The 18,746-nt window shown below is 44.9% G+C and overlaps 1 protein-coding gene across 2 annotated transcripts in view; it reads right to left on the bottom strand.

The window, feature by feature from the left end:
- The window catches only part of SH3PXD2B (SH3 and PX domains 2B), a 135,462-nt gene extending 123,733 nt beyond the window's left edge, over positions 1 to 11,729 (bottom strand). For both annotated transcript variants that reach the window (XM_030211352.1, XM_030211351.1), the window contains exon 1: positions 11,621 to 11,729. In XM_030211352.1, the coding sequence (XP_030067212.1) occupies positions 11,621 to 11,692 (72 nt within the window). In that variant the 5' untranslated portion in view covers positions 11,693 to 11,729. The remainder of the gene's footprint in view (positions 1 to 11,620) is intronic.
- Between the last annotated feature and the right edge of the window lie 7,017 nt (positions 11,730 to 18,746).

Genomic DNA, 18,746 nt, shown 5'->3' on the forward strand with positions numbered 1-18,746 from the left:
AGTTGGAGAAATAGGATCTGAAGCTGGGTTTTCCTGATTTTCACGCTGATCTCTAGGCTACATTTCCACGCCAATGGCCTTGGTTTTTATTCATCTTCTAAGGCACGGACACAAAGCTCTCCACCACTTCACTATTCACCTCTCGGGCTTCCAATTTTTAACACTGTTTGATGGTATTCCTCTCGGAGTGCTTAGCTTATAAAGTATTCTGAGAGAACGATAACATTTATCGTTGACCCCAGCACTTTCTTCCTCACCCTTCAGAGAGTGGAGGAGTGGCCTAGTGGTTAGGGTGGCAGACTTTGGTCCTGAGGAACTGAGTTTGATTCCCACTTCAGGCACAGGCAGCTCCTTGTGACTCTGGGCAAGTCACTTAACCCTCCATTGCTCCATGTAAGCCGCATTGAGCCTGCCATGAGTGGGAAAGCACGGGGTACAAATGTAACAAAAATAAAATAAATTTTCAGCTCTATCAGAACCAATCGTCATTGGACTATTATGTAGCTATCCTGGAGGTTTTCCTCTGTTTTATACCTTGTCTCCAGCTCAGCCCAGCCATTATAGTCATATGTTTCAGCCAGGACTTTCTCGGAGCACAGCTAATGAGCCACTGGGCGTCCGCCTCACAGTGGATGTGAATTTCTGCCTTTTCCCGAGCCTATGTCAGCTAAGGGACCACAGTCCCCATCTAGGAATTAAACCATCGTTTTCTGAATGGCAATATTAAACACTTCCACTGCACCATCAGGCCAAATTCTACAAGATAGGTCATGGAAAGTTTAGAAAAAAACTGGTACAAAAGACATTTGTAGATTCTGTATGAAGGAACTGGAAACAGTTAACTTATCTGTGAAGTTCTGATGGTAGAACATTTCTATACAGAAAGGCACAAGAAGGTGGCATGTCTCATCCATTGGAAAGTTTGCAGACATTACAACATCACTCTACTGAATCATGACCCAAAGAGAATTATGGAGAGTAAAGATCATTTGGGACATCCCCATTCTAACTGATAAAAAAAAAAAAAAACTTGATGCAAGAAAACTAGACATTGTGGTAAAGCAGAAAAACACCAGAACTGCATTGATTATAGAGGTGTCAGTTTCAAATGATTGTTCCATTCATTGTTTGAAGAAAAAGATGATCCTCTACTATGGAAACCGAGAAAGTGGGGCAGAAAGATACAGAAATATTTCCCAGTGTTTTAGGTGCCACTTGCTGCACCATATGCCTGGAATAGACTTCCTGAGCCAGTACGTCAAGCTCCATCTCTGGCCATCTTCAAATCTAGGCTAAAAGCCCACCTTTTTGATGCTGCTTTTAACTCCTAACCTTTACTCACTTGTTCAGTACCCTAATTTCATCACCCCCACCTTAGTAATTCCCTTATCTCTTATTTGTCCTGTTTGTCTGTCCTGATTAGATTGTAAGCTCTGTGGAGCAGGGACTGTGTCTTCATGTTCAAGTGTACATAGTTGCGTACGTCTAGTAGCACTATAGAAATGATAAGTACTAGTAGTAGTAGTTGTTATCAGCTCCAGAAGGAAGATCTTTTCTACATGATGCAAATACTATGGACAGCCTCAAAAAGTAATAAATTTGAGACTGAGGTGACATACCCTGGCTTAGGAGGGAGGTTCATTACAGCCATGCTTTGCCCAAAACTAACGTATAGGCCTGCGTCAGGGGTCTATTCGCTTCCAATCAAGAAAGAGAATATGTAGATAAAAATAATAACTGATCAACTTTCTGCAAATGAAATACTCGAGTCCAGGATGCTACTACATAGACTTCTCAAGTTGATCAGTTATTATTTTTATCTACATATTCTCTTTCTTGATTGGAAGCGAATAGACCCCTGACGCAGGCCTATACGGCCGAAACACGATTCGTGTCGGGTCGTTGTTTTAATTGTTTTGCAATAAAGAACTTGTTTCAGAAGACACCACTTGAGAGAGGACTTTTTTATATCCACTGTTTGCTTTGCTTCGTTGCTCTTTCGTGGAGAGAACACCTTCTGTGTGTGTTGGCGTGTTTGATATCGATTGCCCAAAACTAACCCATCTGGAGACCCTGCCCCCAGAGCATTTCTGGAGATTTTGCATCTTTATTTTGTTTTTTTTAGTTCAAACTTTTTGTCAAACATAAAATACAAAAAGAATAAATCCCCAACAAACAAAGTTATTCACTCAAAGGATATGACAGCTTCCCCATATGTAACATTTCTTGTAAATTTCACAATGGTGATATCACCCCTATAAAACAGGAAATGATAATTTAGTACCATCTCTATGAAACAGCACTTTCCTTATATGGGTTGGTATTGATTTAACAAATCCAAACCATATCCTAGAAAACTGGTACGCAGTCATGGAGGGTTCTAGACTTCCAAAAGAAAACAGAAGTATATTCTTACTTTTGAAAAAAAAAAAGCTTTCTTGTATGTTGCGGCAAGAACAGATGCACAATTTGTCAAACCTCCTTGAAGAAACCATAGGGGCCTTTCCTATATTAGGAGGCCATTACTACAAGTACTCCACTACTACGCCTGGTAGACTTAAGTCTTCCTATTGTTCTAGCTTCAAAGATTTCACAACAGAAAGAAAAGGGACAGGCAGAGGTATTACAGAGTCTCTACTTCTCAATATTAAAAAGCCCAAACATTCATATCAAAGATAAGAGAGGTTGAAACATCTGTAAGCGAGTAAAGAAGCCAACAGATGAAACAAGCCTACTTCTAGGGCAAACCTGCATTGATAGACATGAGCCCAGACTTGGCTGGATGCAGTGGGAAATCTATATCATGCACTGGTTCTCAGATTTAAGCGAAGCTAAAGGATTGGTCCATCATCTCAGATGTCATTTTCCAAGCCCTAAATACAGCTGTAGACTTGAAGTAGCCCAGCTGCTCAGACTCTGCTTCAAAGGGTGGTGAGGAAACGGAAAAGATGCTGGTTTATGACTGACAAGTGAGTCCCACAAACTCCTGATTTAGTGATCGAGAATTTGGGGCATCGACAATCATCTCCGCTTTCAGGACCGACTATAATGCAAATGGCTTCCCTCCAAGCTTCCCAGATATTCTCTCCCCTTGCCTCTTCCTTCTCCCACCTCCTCTACCTGGTGAATATAAGAATAGCCTAGCGCACACCGGGCAACTGCTCAGCTCACCTTACAGTCTATCAAAGACCAGTCCTGGCCACTTGAACTTAAGAGCAAAAACTCTCACTGAAGAGTAAGCAGTGTGTCTGCCGAGCCAGACACTTTCCAACCATGTAGAGCAGTTTCTTTCTCTGCACAGCTTTGAGTAAAATCAGCCTCAAATATAAGATGAAACCCTAAAACCCATACAATATCCCAAACACTTTAGCAACTAGAAGCCATCGGGAAGAGATGAGCAAAGTTAAAGAGTTACCACATGTACCACTTGCATAAAGATTTGTCTTGCACTTCACTCTAGCCCTGACTCAATGTACGGTAATGCCACATATAAACAGTCTTACCAAAGCTCAGGGAAGTGCAACCAGAATTACGAGGCTGAAGGGTGGGAGTGAGTCGTTGCCTGGACAGCCATAACATGGCTTAAGATCTGTTGGTATGGACACTACTAACTCCCTCATCCTCTTTGTGTGTGTGTGTGTGTGGGGGGGGGGGGGGGATGTTATGATCACTGTTATCAAGTGGCCCCAGCACCATTACCTCCTGCACCAGATCATGTGCTTTACTAAGGACTAGAGATCTAGAATTGTTCCTCCTCTTGATGGTTCCTGAACCAGCTGCTCCATAAAGCAGTCCTCGATTTCATCAAGGAATTTTACCTCCCTAGCATGCCCTGATGTTACATTTACCCAGTCAATAATCGGGGTAATTGAAATCATCCATTGTTATTGTGTTCCCCAGTTTGTTAGCCTCCCTAATTTCTGATAACATTTATACATGTCTGCTCATCTTGGCCAGGCGGACAGTAGTACACTCCTATCACTATCCTTTTCCCCTTTACACATGGAATTTCTATCCATAGGGATTCCAAGATGTGTTTCGTGACCTGCAGAATTTTTAGCCTAGTCGATTCAAGGCAATGCCCCCCCCCCCATCCACCCCTGGGCCCCCAAAGTGCTGGCTATGTCCCTGCTGTGATATAATTTGTACCCTGGTTATCCTCCTTCCACCAGGTCTCAGAGATGCCTATTATATCTAAGTTTTCATTTAGTGCAATATATTCTCCCATCTTCTTCTGGCATTTTATATAGACATTTCAAACTATGGCTGTTTTTCCTATTAACAACTTGCTCAGCAGTTGACAGTGATAATTTGCAATTTTGAAAATCTGCTTTTTACTTAAAGACACCTGGGGGCTTATTTTCAAAGCACTTAGCCTTCCAAAGTTCCATAGAAACCTATGGAAGTTTGGAAGGCTAAGTGCTTTGAAAATACACCTCTTTGTCTACTATGGTCTCTATTGCAACCTCGCTATCAGGATGCCCTGTCTTCCTGTTATGGTGAAATCTTTTAAAGATACTTTGTTCCAAACCATGCGCTTTTGAGCGACTGTAGGTCTTCCCCCAGTTTCTAGTTTAAAAGCTGCTCTATCTCCTTTTTAAATGCTGTTGCCAGCAGCCTGGTTCCACCCTGGTTACGGTGGAGACCATCATTCCGGAAAAGGCTCCCCCTTCCCCATAATGTTACCCATTTCCTTACAAATCTAAAACCATCCTCCCTGCGCCATCGCCTCATCCACGCATTGACATTCTGGTGCTCTGCCTGTCTCTTGGGTCCTGAGCGTGGAACGGGGAGCACTCCTGAAAATGCTAACCTAGAGGTTCTGGATTGAGCTTTCTACCTAAGAGCCTAAATTTGGCTTCCAGAACCTCCCTCCCACATTTCCCTATCTCATTGGTACCCACATGAACCAAGATAGCAGGCTCCTCCCCAGCACTGTCTAAAATCTTATTTAGGTGCCATGTGACAACTGCCACCTTCGCATCAGGCAGTCAAGTGACCAAGTGATCCTCACGTCCACCAGCCATCCAGCTATCTACATTCCTAATGATCGAATCTCCAACTACAATGACAGTCCTAACCCTTCCCTCCTAGGCAGAAGCCCCTGGAGACTCGAGTCTTATACAGGGACATCATTACCTCCTTTTCCCTACTGCCCCTTCCTCGCCCTATGCACCCAAGCATTCTTCTAGCTTTCACTGTTGCCTTTTCTACCTGTTTGGCCACCTTAGGCTCATCACATGCGATCACACCCAAGTCCCGCTCCTCTTTCGTGCATAAGTTATTCATCCCTAAACTGTACCATTCCCTTGGAATTCTGCAGCCCAAAAATGTGATTAGTAGATTTGTAATTCAACAAAATGTGAGCAGCCACATTTTAGACTAACTGTACATGCCTTAACAGACATTTCTGACAGCCCACAGTATTTAAATTATTACAGTAGTCCAACCTTGTCACAGTTAAAGCATGGTCCAAAAAGCCACCAGGTTGTTCTTTAAAAAAAAGACCTTCATCGATGTGACAGCATCATTTGCCAATCTGAAATTGTTACAACCCCTGATATCTGGTCATGAAAAGATAAAATCAACATCTAACATCACTCCAGATTCCTCACTTCCCACCCTAAGTAATGTCCCCTGTAACTGGAGCCGAGGATAAAGAATTAGTCCTTGTACTGATCCACGAATGCTCTGACCTATATACATTCAAATTCAATTTGTTTTCTGAAGGCATGCTTTCACAGCCCTTATACAGTCATACAGCCTCCTCAGTCTGCTCCTTTCTCACCTCTATCCACAGCTGTAAATTCCCCCCTCAAATTGCTCAAAGGAACCAGTGAACTCAAATAACAATTAAATAACAGTGGAGATAGGACAGACCCCTGGGGTAAACCATACCCCAATTGCCTCCCACCAGACCCTACCCCTTCCCAGATAGCACTTGTGACTTAGAACTCAAAAAGAGGGGCAGCCAATAATATACTGTACCCTGGCGACCCAACTGGAACAACCTATACAACAAGGCATGATCAGCTGGTTTAATGGTTGTATAGTTTGTGGTTACTGGAAAGTATCTGTTTGAGGTCAGGTTAGCCAAGCTACAGCTGCCACTGAAGAACTGTGAGAAGCTGGCAGTGTTGTCTAAGATGGGCTGTAGATGATATCTTTTGGTGGCAGCCCCATCCTGGCTTATCAACAGACCCTTACTTTGAAATGGATATTCACCAGCAACCACAAACTACACAACACTGATAATAACTAAGGGACCATAGAAGCCAGCTCTGTGGGTGCTTGAACACCCCCAATATTGAGCAAACTCTGTGTGTCTAGGGAGAGGCAATTTCCATTGGATTTAGCACCCCCAGAAAAGCTGGCTCCTATCAGGAACCAGAAACCCAGATGTCAACTGTGTCTGCATATTCACCCAGAAAACACCATTACAGGACCCCAAAACATCAAGGTCAGCATCCGGGGCTCATTCATCAGCTCTTCCTTCATCATCTACCAGCAATGTTACTGAGTTGTGTACATAGGACAAACAGGTCAATTCCCAAGAAAAAAAGAATAAATGAACACAAATCTAATATTAAAAATAGCAACATTCAAAAAAATCAATATTAAGACAAAAGAGAAGAGGGCTCATTCGAGACTAAAGGTCCTAGATTTCAAAAGAACCAACTTTGCCAATATGGGGGAATTTCTCAGGAAACAGTTAGTTGGATGGGAACAGCTAACAAAGTAGAACAGCAGTGGGTGAAACTGATAGGAGCTATTTTAAAGGCGATAAACCTTTATGTTAAAAACGTACATAAAAGTAAGCGGAAAAGAAGCCTGCTCTGGATCTCAAACGTAGTAGCTGAAAAGGAAAGGGAAAGAAGGTTATCCTTCATATGTTACAAGAAGACTCAAAAAGAGGAGGACAGGCAAAAATACATTGAAAAGCTAAGAGAAGCTACAAAAGCTGTCAGGAATGCGAAGAGGCAAATGGAAGAAAAGATAGTGGATGCAGTAAAATTGGGAGACAAGACATTTTTCAGATATGTAAGTGACTGAAGGAAGTGCCATAATAGCATTGTGAGGCTCAAAGCTGATGGGGAGGAATATGTAGAAGCTGATAAGGATAAAGCTGAACTGCTTAACAATTATTTCTATTCTGTGTTCACAGATGATACAAATGGGGATGGATGTATGGTAGACCAGGACCGATTCTCAGAGGAGCTACCGTGTTTCCCCCAAAATAAGACAGTGTCTTATATTAATTTTTGCTCCCAAAGATGCACTAGGTCTTATTTTCAGGGGATGTCTTATTCGGGAGTAGTAGGGGGACTGTGGCGGTCGGGAACAGTATTGAAGTGGGGGGGCGGTATCCTGCAGGAGTAGGCCGTGGCTCGCCTATCTGCCCACAGTGACTGCAGGACTCAAGCAGAGCAGAGCTGCCCTGGCCGGGCTGGGAATGGAGGAGGGGTATGCACTAGGGAAGGTAATGGAATGTGGGGCCAGGCTGCTCTGTCTGGGGGTCTTGGAAGGTTGTGAGAGGGCTAAGGGCGCAGGATCATCCCTACCATATTACAAACGTTAAAAAAAAATTCTATGGTAGCTCCGTTCCCCATTGGTGGCGCTTTATGCGCTCCTCCTGTACATTCGCAACACTTTCCATCCTTCTAGTCTGACTTAGCCCTTGGGCGATGGAGCAGCGCCAAAAGGGCTCGGTTACTCATATTCTTTTCTTTTATTATTTCTGCAAGGGAGATGTTTCTTTTCTTTCCGGGCTCACTTACCGGTAGTTGATCTTCACAAAAGCGTGAAGGAGGATGGTAGGAGTCCACTGGATGATAGATTTTCCCCCTCAGTCTTGTTTCTTGCATTTCTTTAATGTTATTTCGTCTTTGGGTTGCAGCGAAAAAAATTAAGGTTTCTGTGTCCATGTCCCTTCGTGGCCAAACAAAAACTTTGCTAGGTCATACTTTCGGGGGAGGCCTTATATTTAGCAATTCAGCAAAACCTCTACTAGGTCTTATTTTCAGGGGATGTCTTATTTTCGGGGAAACAGGGTAGCTAACCAAAGTAGACAAAATAATGGGGCCTGATGGGATACATCCGAGGGTATTCAAGGAACTCAAAGATGTTCTGGTGGCTCCGCTCTCTGACCTCTTCAATGCTTCCTTAGAGTCTGGTCCCAGAGGACTGGAGAAGGGCAGATGTGGTCCCTCTGCACAAGAGTGAAAGGAGGAGGTTGGGAATAAAAGACCTTTCAGTCTGATCTTGGTGGTGAGAAAACTAATGGAAACACTTCTAAAGAGAAGGATTGTGAGGTTTCTCGAATCGAATGGACTGCAGGAACCGAGGCAGCATGCCTTCACTAGAGGCAGGTCGTATTAACAAACCTGATTGATTTCTTTGACTGGGTAACCAAACAGTTGGACTTGGCAGATGCACTAGATGTGGTGCACTTAGATTTGAGCAAAGCCTTTGACATGGTTCCGCAAAGCCAACTGAAACTGAGTGCCCTTGGTTTGGGACCTAAAGTGACTAACAGGGTAAAAAATTGGTTAAATGGAAGGATAGTGGTAAATGGAGCTTGCTCCAAGGAAAGGGATGTTATCAGTGGAGTATCGCAGGGATCGGTCCTAGGGCTGGCTCTTTTTAACGTCTTAGTGAGTGATATTGTGGAAGGGCTGTCTGGTAAGGTTTGTCTTTTTGCGGATGATATCAAACTCTGCAACAGGGTGGACACCCTGGAAAGTGTGGATGATGTGAGGAAGGACCTAGCGAAGCTTGAGGAATGATCCAATAATTGGCAACTAAGGTTTAATGCTAAAAAATGCAGGGTCATGCACTTGGGTCACAAGAATCCGAAAAAAATGGTACAAGTGAAGTGCTTCTGTGTATGAAAGAAGAGTGGGACTTGGGGGTGATTGTGTCTGATGACCTTAAGGTCTCCGAACAGGTAGAAAAAGTGACGGTCAAAGCCAAAAGGATGCTTGGGTGGCTAAGGAGAGGGAAGACCAGCAGGAAAAAAGAGGTGATAGTGCCCTTGTATAAGTCTCTGGTGAGACCGCATTTAGAGTACTGTGTGCAGTTCTGGAGACTGCACCTACAGGATATAATCAGGATGGAGTTGGTCCAGTGGGTGGCTATAAAATTGGCAAACGGTCTCAGTCATAAAACATCAATATGTATACGCTGGAAGAAAGGTGGGAGAGAGGGGATATGATACAGATGTTTAAATACCTCAGTGGCAATAATGGACAGGAGGTGAGCCTTTTTCAAACGAAGGAAAACTCTGGATTGAGAGGGCATAGGACGAAGTTACGAAGAAATAGGCTTAGGAAGAATCTAAGAAAATACTCTTTCACGGAAAGTGTGGTGGATGTGTGGAATGGCCTCCCAATGGAGGTCATGGAGACGAGGACTGTGTCAGAATTTAAGAAAGTGTGGGACAGGCATGTGGAATCCCTTAGGAAAGGAGGAGTTAGTAGTTACTGAGGATGGGCAGTCTGGATGGGTCACTTGGCCCTTATCTGCTGTCATATTTCTAGGTTTCTAATCAGTAGAACATTTCAACCTTGCTGAACGCTGTCCATCTGATCTTAAGGTTGCTCTACTCCTACCAAAGAACTTCAAAGAGACAATCCGGCACGAAACTGCTGAATTGGAACTCATCAAAAAGCTTAACCATCACCTTAGGTCTGAATCTTTGACTCCTCTCTCTCCTTCTCTGCGCATATCCAGCAGATAGCCAAGACCTGTCGCTTCTTCCTCTTTAACATCAGCAAAATTCGCCCTTTCCTCTCTGAACACACCACCCGAACTCTCGTCCACGCTCTCATTACCTCTCGCCTGGACTACTGCAACTTACTCCTCACCGGCCTCCCACTTAGCCATCTATCCCCCCTTCAGTCTGTTCAGAACTCTGCTGCACGTCTCATATTCCGCCAGAACCGATATACTCATATCACCCCTCTCCTCAGGTCACTTCACTGGCTTCCGATCAGATACCGCATTCAATTCAAGCTTCTCCTTCTTACCTACAAATGCACTCAGTCTGCTGCCCCTCACTACCTCTCTACCCTCATCTCCCCTTACGTTCCCGCCCGTAACCTCCGTTCACAGGATAAATCCCTCCTCTCAGTACCCTTCTCCACCACCGCCAACTCCAGGCTCCGCTCATTCTGCCTCGCCTCACCCTATGCTTGGAACAACCTTCCTGAACCCTTACGCCAAGCCCCCTCCCTGCCCGTCTTCAAGTCTTTGCTTAAAGCCCACCTCTTCAATGCTGCGTTCGGCACCTAACCCTTACCGTTCAGTGAATCCAAACTGCCCCAATTTGACTGCCCCTATCGGACCGACCGTTCACTTGTCTATTAGATTGTAAGCTCTTTGAGCAGGGACTGTCTCTCTTTGTTAAATTGTACAGCGCTGCGTAACCCTAGTAGCGCTCTAGAAATGTTAAGTAGTAGTAGTAGTAATATGAACAGTGGATTCATTGTTCACTACAGGTGTGAATGGATTTAACTATTCTGAGATCATCCTGTCTTTGGTTTCTCTCACTCACCACAGTCATCAGCTGAATAACTATGCTGTTATCACTCCCTTTCCTGCACTTTACCAATACCCAACCCCCCTATCCATCTGCACTTATTAAACTATTTACCCTTACCCAGCTCCTGAACTACTCTTCCGGTATCAGACAAAGCTCCTGCCTCAATAAACTGGTTAGTCATCAATAAGGTGTCACCTGCCCCTGTCAAAATGCTGGTTTCAGAAACATGGCCAATGCATGTAAACGACAGAACATGTTTACTAATCTGAACCGCTCCCGAGCAGTACATTTCAACACTGTTGTTTAATGTTATGCAATTTATTCAGGCCAGCATTACACTTCAATTCTGGGAAGCACCAATAATCAGGGTCCATCTCCAAAGACATAAGGAAAGTCGAACTTTTTCTTAAATAGAAAGATGCATCAGAAATATTCAAATGTTGCAGTTTCTTTTCGGTCAGCAAATCTCGGTAAAGGAAGCCACAAAGATCTTTCCTGTCCATGATCACAACCAATACCAAATCCCTCCTTTGCCACAGGCTCTTAGGGTTTAACCCCTAACACCGGGGGGGGGGGGGGGGAGGGGGAGCCAGTGGGCACTCAGTGCACGTGTCCTTTGCAGAGAAGGTAAGTGACCACTGCAAGTGAGCAAGGAGCCTTGTTCAATGTATCTGGGACAGACAGGAGTCTAGACACCCAGGCGTCCCTCTGCAGACCCTCCAGTACACCCCCAGACCATTTTACGGACATGCCCCACCTCCAAACTTTTAACAGCATCATCCCCCAACATCAGGGCGATCATTGCACATTTCAAACAAGATCACCCTCATCTGGAAATCAGCTTCCGGGCAGCTCTCCAACACTACCGGACACGGTGCCGTTGGGCCCCGGAATCGGTGGCAAAGCTTACACCCAGCTCCCATGGGGATCTCTGGGGCGCTTTCCAGCCCCGATCGTCCATCTGTCAGCACCCGGGTCCCTGCTACAGGGAGCGGGGCAGTTTAAAAAGTTACCCCGGCAGGAGCTGTGCAGCTGCTGCCCCGTACAGGGCTCGGTTCGGTTCCGATCGGCACTCACGTAGTGTTTGTTGGGCACGCGCCTCTTCTGCACATCCAGCACGTTCACTTGCACGATGCTCCGCCTCGGCATGGCTCGGTTCGACTCGGCTCGGGTGGGGAAGTGCGGCCGCTCCACTGCTCCAACTCGTCTCTTCCCTGGCTGCGAGCTGGTAGGGGCAGGACGGCTCCCGGTTCCCCTCCCAGACTCTCCACCTATCCGGGCCGGGGAGGCGGCACCGAGCCCCGGCCAAACCCAACCCCGATCGCAGCTCTCGGACGCCCCCTGGAGCCGCAGCCGAGCACCGCAGCCGAGCACCGCAGGACTCGCGACACTGGTCTTAAAGAGTAACCAAACGTAATAGCCCTAAGGTTGCACATGGAGCCCTTTTAAAGCCATTCACGAAAGTTCTCTAATATTCTCTTCTTTTTATAAAGCAGTCCAGATCCAGAATGAGTATCCTATTCCTTCATTCTTAACATTGCATAAACTTTGTTAATCCAAAAACGTTGGGCTACAGCCTCATTTTCGAACCCCAGACTGCTTGACAAATCTCCTAGAACAACTTCTACACAAGATAAAGGGTCTCACCATAAAAACGTTCCCAGATGCCAAGGCCTGAAATACCAATCCTCCTACTGAACCAGCTTTACCTACATTTGCCTTCAAGCGCTGATGTTGATGACAGACTTAGACGTTGTTGCAAGCACGGAGAGATGGCTCAATAGTTCCCATTACTGGGATGCAAACATACCAGGCTATAATCTATTTAGGAAAGATAGAGATGGTTGTAAAAGTGGAGTAGCAGCTCTGGATGTGAGAAATGATAGCACAGGGACCTGCGGAAAGGAAGAAGCGATATGGAGCACCTTAAAAAGAGATGATAGAACCTCTGTCCATGTAGCTGTTGTCTACAGCCCTCTGACATAATTGGAGGGACAAGATAAAGATCTGATCGCAGATATTCAAAAGTTGGGAAAGAAGAGCGAGGTGCTTGTGCTGGGAAATTTCAAGCTGCCGGATGTAGCTTGGAAGGTTCCAGCTGCGGAATCGGGAAAAAAAGTAGGGAGATCGTGGATGCTTTCCAAAGTGCTCTGTCAAGACAAATAGTGATGGAACCCACGAGGGAAGGAGCGATGCTGGATCTGGTGCTCACAAATGGGGATAGTATGTCAAATGTCCGAGTGGGTGCCCACGTGGGCCGCAGTGACCATCAAACAGTTTGGTTTGATAGGACCGCTGAAGTGGAGGGCAGCCACTCCAAACTCAAAGTCCTGGATTTCAAGCATGCTGACTTTAGTAAAATTGGGGAATACCTGAGGAAGGAGCTGATGGGCTGGGAGGACAAACACAAAGTGGAAGGACAGTGGTCCAGGCTGAAAGAAGCTATAAATATGGCCACAAATGTTTACGTAAGGACAGTAAATAAAAGCAAGAAAAAAAGGAAACCGATATGGTTCTCCAAGCAAGTGGCTGAGAAAATAAAGGCTAAAGATTTGGCGTTCCTGAAATACAGAAAAACTCAAAAAGAGGAACACGGAGAGGAATACCAGATGAAACTGAAAGAAGCCAAGAGAGAGATACATCTGGCGCAAGCAGAAGAACAAATGGCTAGAAATGTAAGGAGGGGTGACAAAAATTTCTTCACTTATATTAGTGAAAGGAGGAAGACTAAAAAGGGAATTGTGAGACTGAAAGATGCTGCGAACTGCTATGTTAGATAATGATGAAGAAAAAGCAAATTTGCTAAATACTTTTGTTCTGTTTTTACAGAAGAAAATCCTGGAGAAGGACCGCGATTGACTGGCAAAAGTACATATGAGAGTGGAGTGGATATAGCACCATTCACTTTTATATTAGGCTAATATCCTTAATACTGTAGCAAGTTTTAAATTATTGAAAAACTCAAAAACACTAAGATGGAGTCAGCAGTCCAGCAGCGAGAGGGGTGCTATCCAGTCTTTTGCATTGAGTGTCACATGTATGATTATCTCCCAGTTGGTGAGATGTCATATGTTTGCACCCAATGCAAAGAGCTCCTAGCTCTTAGAGAACATGTCCGTTCTCTTGAGGCTAGAGTAGCAGACTTGGTGGAGCTGAGGGAGACAGAGAGGTACATAGAGGAGACTTACAGGGATGTTGTAGAGAAGTCCCACCTCCACTCTAGTAGCCCTTGTGCTACCTTGGAGGAGGGAGGTCTCCTAGAAGGAGAGCATCACCCTGGTGAAGTAGGAAGTACTCCTGTAGCCAGGACCTGCCCACCAGGGGATGTACTATCCTCTCGCACCGAGGATATGTCTCCAAGTGCTGCCCGGGAGAGAAAGGTTAGGACAGCTGTTGTAGTTGGTGATTCGATCATTAGGCATATAGATAGCTGGGTGGCTGGTGGACGTGAGGATCGCCTGGTGACTTGCCTGCCTGGTGCGAAGGTGGCGGACCTCACTCATCACCTAGATAGGATTTTAGATGGTGCTGGGGAGGAGTCCACTGTCTTGGTACATGTGGGTACCAATGACATAGGAAAATGTGGGAGAGAGGTTCTGGAAGCCAAATTTAGGCTCTTAGGTAGAAAGCTCAAATCCAGATCCTCTAGGGTAGCATTTTCTGAAATGCTACCTGTTCCACGTGCAGGGCCCAAGAGACAGGCAGAGCTCCAGAGTCTCAATGCGTGGATGAGACGATGGTGCAGGGAGGAGGGTTTTAGATTTGTTAGGAACTGGGCAACATTCTGGGGAAGGGGAAGCCTATTCCGAAAGGATGGGCTCCACCTTAACCAGGGTGGGACCAGGCTGCTGGCGTCGGCATTTAAAAAGGAGATAGAGCAGCTTTTAAACTAGAAATGGGGGGAAGGCCAACAGTCGCTCAAAAGCGCATGGTTCGGGAAAAGGTATCTTGCAAAGATACCTCACAAACAGGGAAGATAGGGTTTCTGGATAGTGAGGTTGCACAACAGACCATGGTAGACCAGGTGCCCTTAAATACAACTAAAGATCAGACAAAAGATGTCAAATCAATAGTGTCAGGTACTAAGCATCATGCAAATAAGAACAACAAACATACTCTGAAATGTCTATATGCAAATGCTAGGAGTCTAAGAAATAAGATGGGAGAGTTGGAATATATTGCAATAAATGAAAAATTGGATATAATAGGCATTACTGAGACCTGGTGAAAGGAGGATAACCAGTGGGACACTGTCATACCGGGGTACAAAGTATATCGTAGTGATAGGGTGGACCGGACTGGTGGAGGGGTAGCATTGTATATTAACGAGAGCCTTGACTCAGATAGATTACAAATTCAGCAGGACACAAATCACACCTTTGAATCATTGTGGGTTGAAATTCCATGTATAAAAGGGAAAAAAAACGGTGATAGGAGTGTACTACCGTCCGCCTCACCAGGATGAGCAGGTAGACACAGAAATGATAAAAGAAATCAGAGACGCGAACAAAATGGGCAATGTGATAATAATGGGTGACTTCAATTATCCAAATATAGACTGGGTAAATGTAACATCGGGACACGCTACAGAGATACAATTCCTTGATGAAATCAAGGACAGCTTTATGGAGCAACTGGTGCAGGAGCCAACGAGAGAAGGAAAAATTCTAGACTTGGTCCTTAGTGGAGCGCATGATCTGGTGAGGGACGTTATGGTACTGGGGCCACTTGATAACAGTGACCATAATATGATCAGTTTTGATATCGACCTTGAAGTAACTGTACACAGAAAGTCAAATACGTTAGCGTTTAACTTTAAAAAAGGAGACTATGATAAAAAGAGAAGAACGGTAAAAAAAAAAAAAAAAAAAAACTTAGGGGGGCAACTGAGAGAGTAAAAACTGTACAACAGGCGTGGACGCTGTTCAAAAATACCATCCTGGAGGCCCAGGCCATACATATTCCGCGAATTAGAAAAGAAAGACGGAACTCCAAAAGACAGCCGGCCTGGTTGAAAAGTGAGGTGAAGGAAGCTATTAGGGCTAAAAGAAATGCCTTCAGAAAATAGAAGAAGGAACCGTCTGAAAATAAGAAGAAGGAGGCCAAGAGGGATTACGAAAAAAAGATAGCATTAGAGGCAAAAAAACATAGTAAAAATTTTTTTTCGGTATATTAAAAGCAGGAAGCCGGCAAAAGAATCGGTTGGGCCGCTGGATGACCGAGGGGTAAAAGGGGCGATCAAGGAAGACAAAGACATAGCGGAGAGACTGAATGAATTCTTTGCTTCGGTCTTCACCAAGGAAGATTTGGGTGGGATACCGGTGTCGGAAATGGTATTTCAAGCGGACGAGTCGGAGAAACTTACTGACTTCACGGTAAACCTGGAGGACGTAATGGGGCAGTTCGGCAAACTGAAGAGTAGCAAATCTCCTGGACCGGATGGTATTCATCCTAGAGTACTGATAGAACTGAAAAATGAGCTTGCGGAGCTACTGCTAGTGATATGCAACTTATCCTTAAAATCGAGCGTGGTACCGGAAGATTGGAGGGTGGCCAATGTAACGCCCATTTTTAAAAAAGGCTCCAGGGGAGATCCGGGAAATTATAGACCGGTGAGTCTGACGTTGGTGCCGGGGAAAATGGTAGAGGCTATTATTAAAAACAAAATTACAGAGCACATCCGAGGACATGGATTACTGAGACCGAGTCAGCACGGCTTTTGTGTGGGGAAATCTTGCCTGACCAATTCACTTCAATTCTTTGAAGGAGTAAACAAACATGTGGACAAAGGGGAGCCGGTTGATATTGTGTATCTGGATTTTCAAAAGGCGTTTGACAAGGTACCTCATGAAAGGCTACAGAGGAAATTGGAGGGTCATGGGATAGGAGGAAATGTCCTATTGTGGATTAAAAACTGGTTGAAGGATAGGAAACAGAGAGTGGGGTTAAATGGGCAGTATTCACAATGGAGAAGGGTAGTTAGTGGGGTTCCTCAGGGGTCTGTGCTAGGACCGCTGCTTTTTAATATATTTATAAATGATTTAGAGATGGGAGTAACTAACAAGGTAATTAAATTTGCTGATGACACAAAGTTATTCAAAGTCGTTAACTCGCGACAGGATTGTGAAAAATTACAAGAGGACCTTACGAGACTGGGAGACTGGGCGGCTAAATGGCAGATGACGTTTAATGTGAGCAAGTGCAAGGTGATGCATGTGGGAAAAAAGAACCCGAATTATAGCTACGTCATGCAAGGTTCCACGTTAGGAGTTACGGACCAAGAAAGGGATCTGGGTGTCGTCGATAACACGCTGAAACCTTCTGCTCAGTGTGCTGCTGCGGCTAGGAAAGCGAATAGAATGTTGGGTATTATTAGGAAAGGTATGGAAAACAGGTGTGAGGATGTTATAATGCCGTTGTATCGCTCCATGGTGCGACCGCACCTTGAGTAGTGTGTTCAATTCTGGTCGCCGCATCTCAAGAAAGATATAGTAGAATTGGAAAAGGTGCAGCGAAGGGCGACTAAAATGATAGCGGGGATGGGACGACTTCCCTATGAAGAAAGACTAAGGAGGCTAGGGCTATTCAGCTTGGAGAAGAGACGGCTGAGGGGAGACATGATAGAGGTATAAAATAATGAGTGGAGTGGAACAGGTGGATGTGAAGCGTCTGTTCACGCTTTCCAAAAATACTAGGACTAGAGGGCATGCGATTAAACTACAGTGTAGTAAATTTAAAACAAATTGGAGAAAAATTTTCTTCACCCAACGTGTAATTAAACTCTGGAATTCATTGCCGGAAAATGTGGTGAAGGCGGTTAGCTTAGCAGAGTTTAAAAAGGGGTTGGACGGTTTCCTAAAGGACAAGTCCATAAACCGCTACTAAACGGACTTGGAAAAATCCAAAATCCCAGGAATAACATGTATAGAATGTTTGTACTTTTGGGAAGCTTGCCAGGTGCCTTTGGCCTGGATTGGCCGCTGTCGTGGACAAGATGCTGGGCTCGATGGACCCTTGGTCTTTTCCCAGTATGGCATTACTTATGTACTTAGAGTGTGTATAAACAACTTGAAAATCTAAAGGTGGACAAAGCCGTGGGACCGGACGGGATCCACCTCAGGATATTGAGGGACCTCAGCGAGGTTCTGATGGGTCCTCTTAAAGATTTAATAAATCCTTGGAGATGGGAGAGGTTCCGTGGGATTGGAGAACAGCGGACGTGGTCCCTCTTCACAAAAGTGGAGATAGGGAAGAAGCTGGAAACTACAGGCCGGTAAGCCTCACTTTGGTTATTGGAAAAGTAATGCAAGCGATGCTGAAGGAAAGGATAGTGAATTTCCTGGAAGCAAATAAGTTGCAAGATCCGAGACAACATGGTTTTACCAAAGGTAAATCGTGCCAAACGAATCTCATTGAATTCTTTGACTGGGTGACCGGAGAATTGAATCAAGGACGTGCTACAAACGTAATCTACTTAGATTATAGCAAAGCTTTTGACACTGTTCCCCACAGGAGGCTCTTGAATAAACTTGACCGTCTGAAGATAGAACCCAACGTGGTGAACTGGATTAGGAACTGGTTGACAGACAGACGCCAGAGGGTGGTGGTTAATGAAATTCGCTCGGATGAAGGAAAGGTGAGTAGTGGAGTGCCTCAGGGATCGGTGCTGGGGCCGATTCTGTTCAATATATTTGTGAGTGACATTGCCGAAGGGTTAGAAGGTAAAGTTTGCATTTTTGCGGATGATACCAAGATTTGTAACAGAGTGGACACCCCGGAGGGAGTGGAAAACATGAAAAAGGATCTGCAAAAGCTAGAAGAATGGTCTAAGGTTTGGCAATTAAAATTCAATGCGAAGAAATGCAATGCACAGGGAGTAGAAATCCACTGGAGACGTATGTGTTAGGCGGTGAGAGTCTGATATGTACAGACGGGGAAAGGGATCCTGGGGTGATAGTATCTGAGGATCTGAAGGCGATGAAACAATGTAACAAGGCGGTGGCCATAGCTAGAAGGTTGCTAGGCTGTATATGTTCACTTGTCTATTAGATTGTAAGCTCTTCGAGCAGGGACTGTCTCTCTTTGTTAAATTGTACAGCGCTGCGTAACCCTAGTAGCGCTCTAGAAATGTTAAGTAGTAGTAGTTGTATAGAGAGAGGTGTGACCAGCAGAAGAAAAGAGGTTTTAATGCCCCTGTATAAAG

Source organism: Microcaecilia unicolor, chromosome 8, assembly GCF_901765095.1.
Source record: "Microcaecilia unicolor chromosome 8, aMicUni1.1, whole genome shotgun sequence".
NCBI lineage: Eukaryota > Metazoa > Chordata > Amphibia > Gymnophiona > Siphonopidae > Microcaecilia > Microcaecilia unicolor.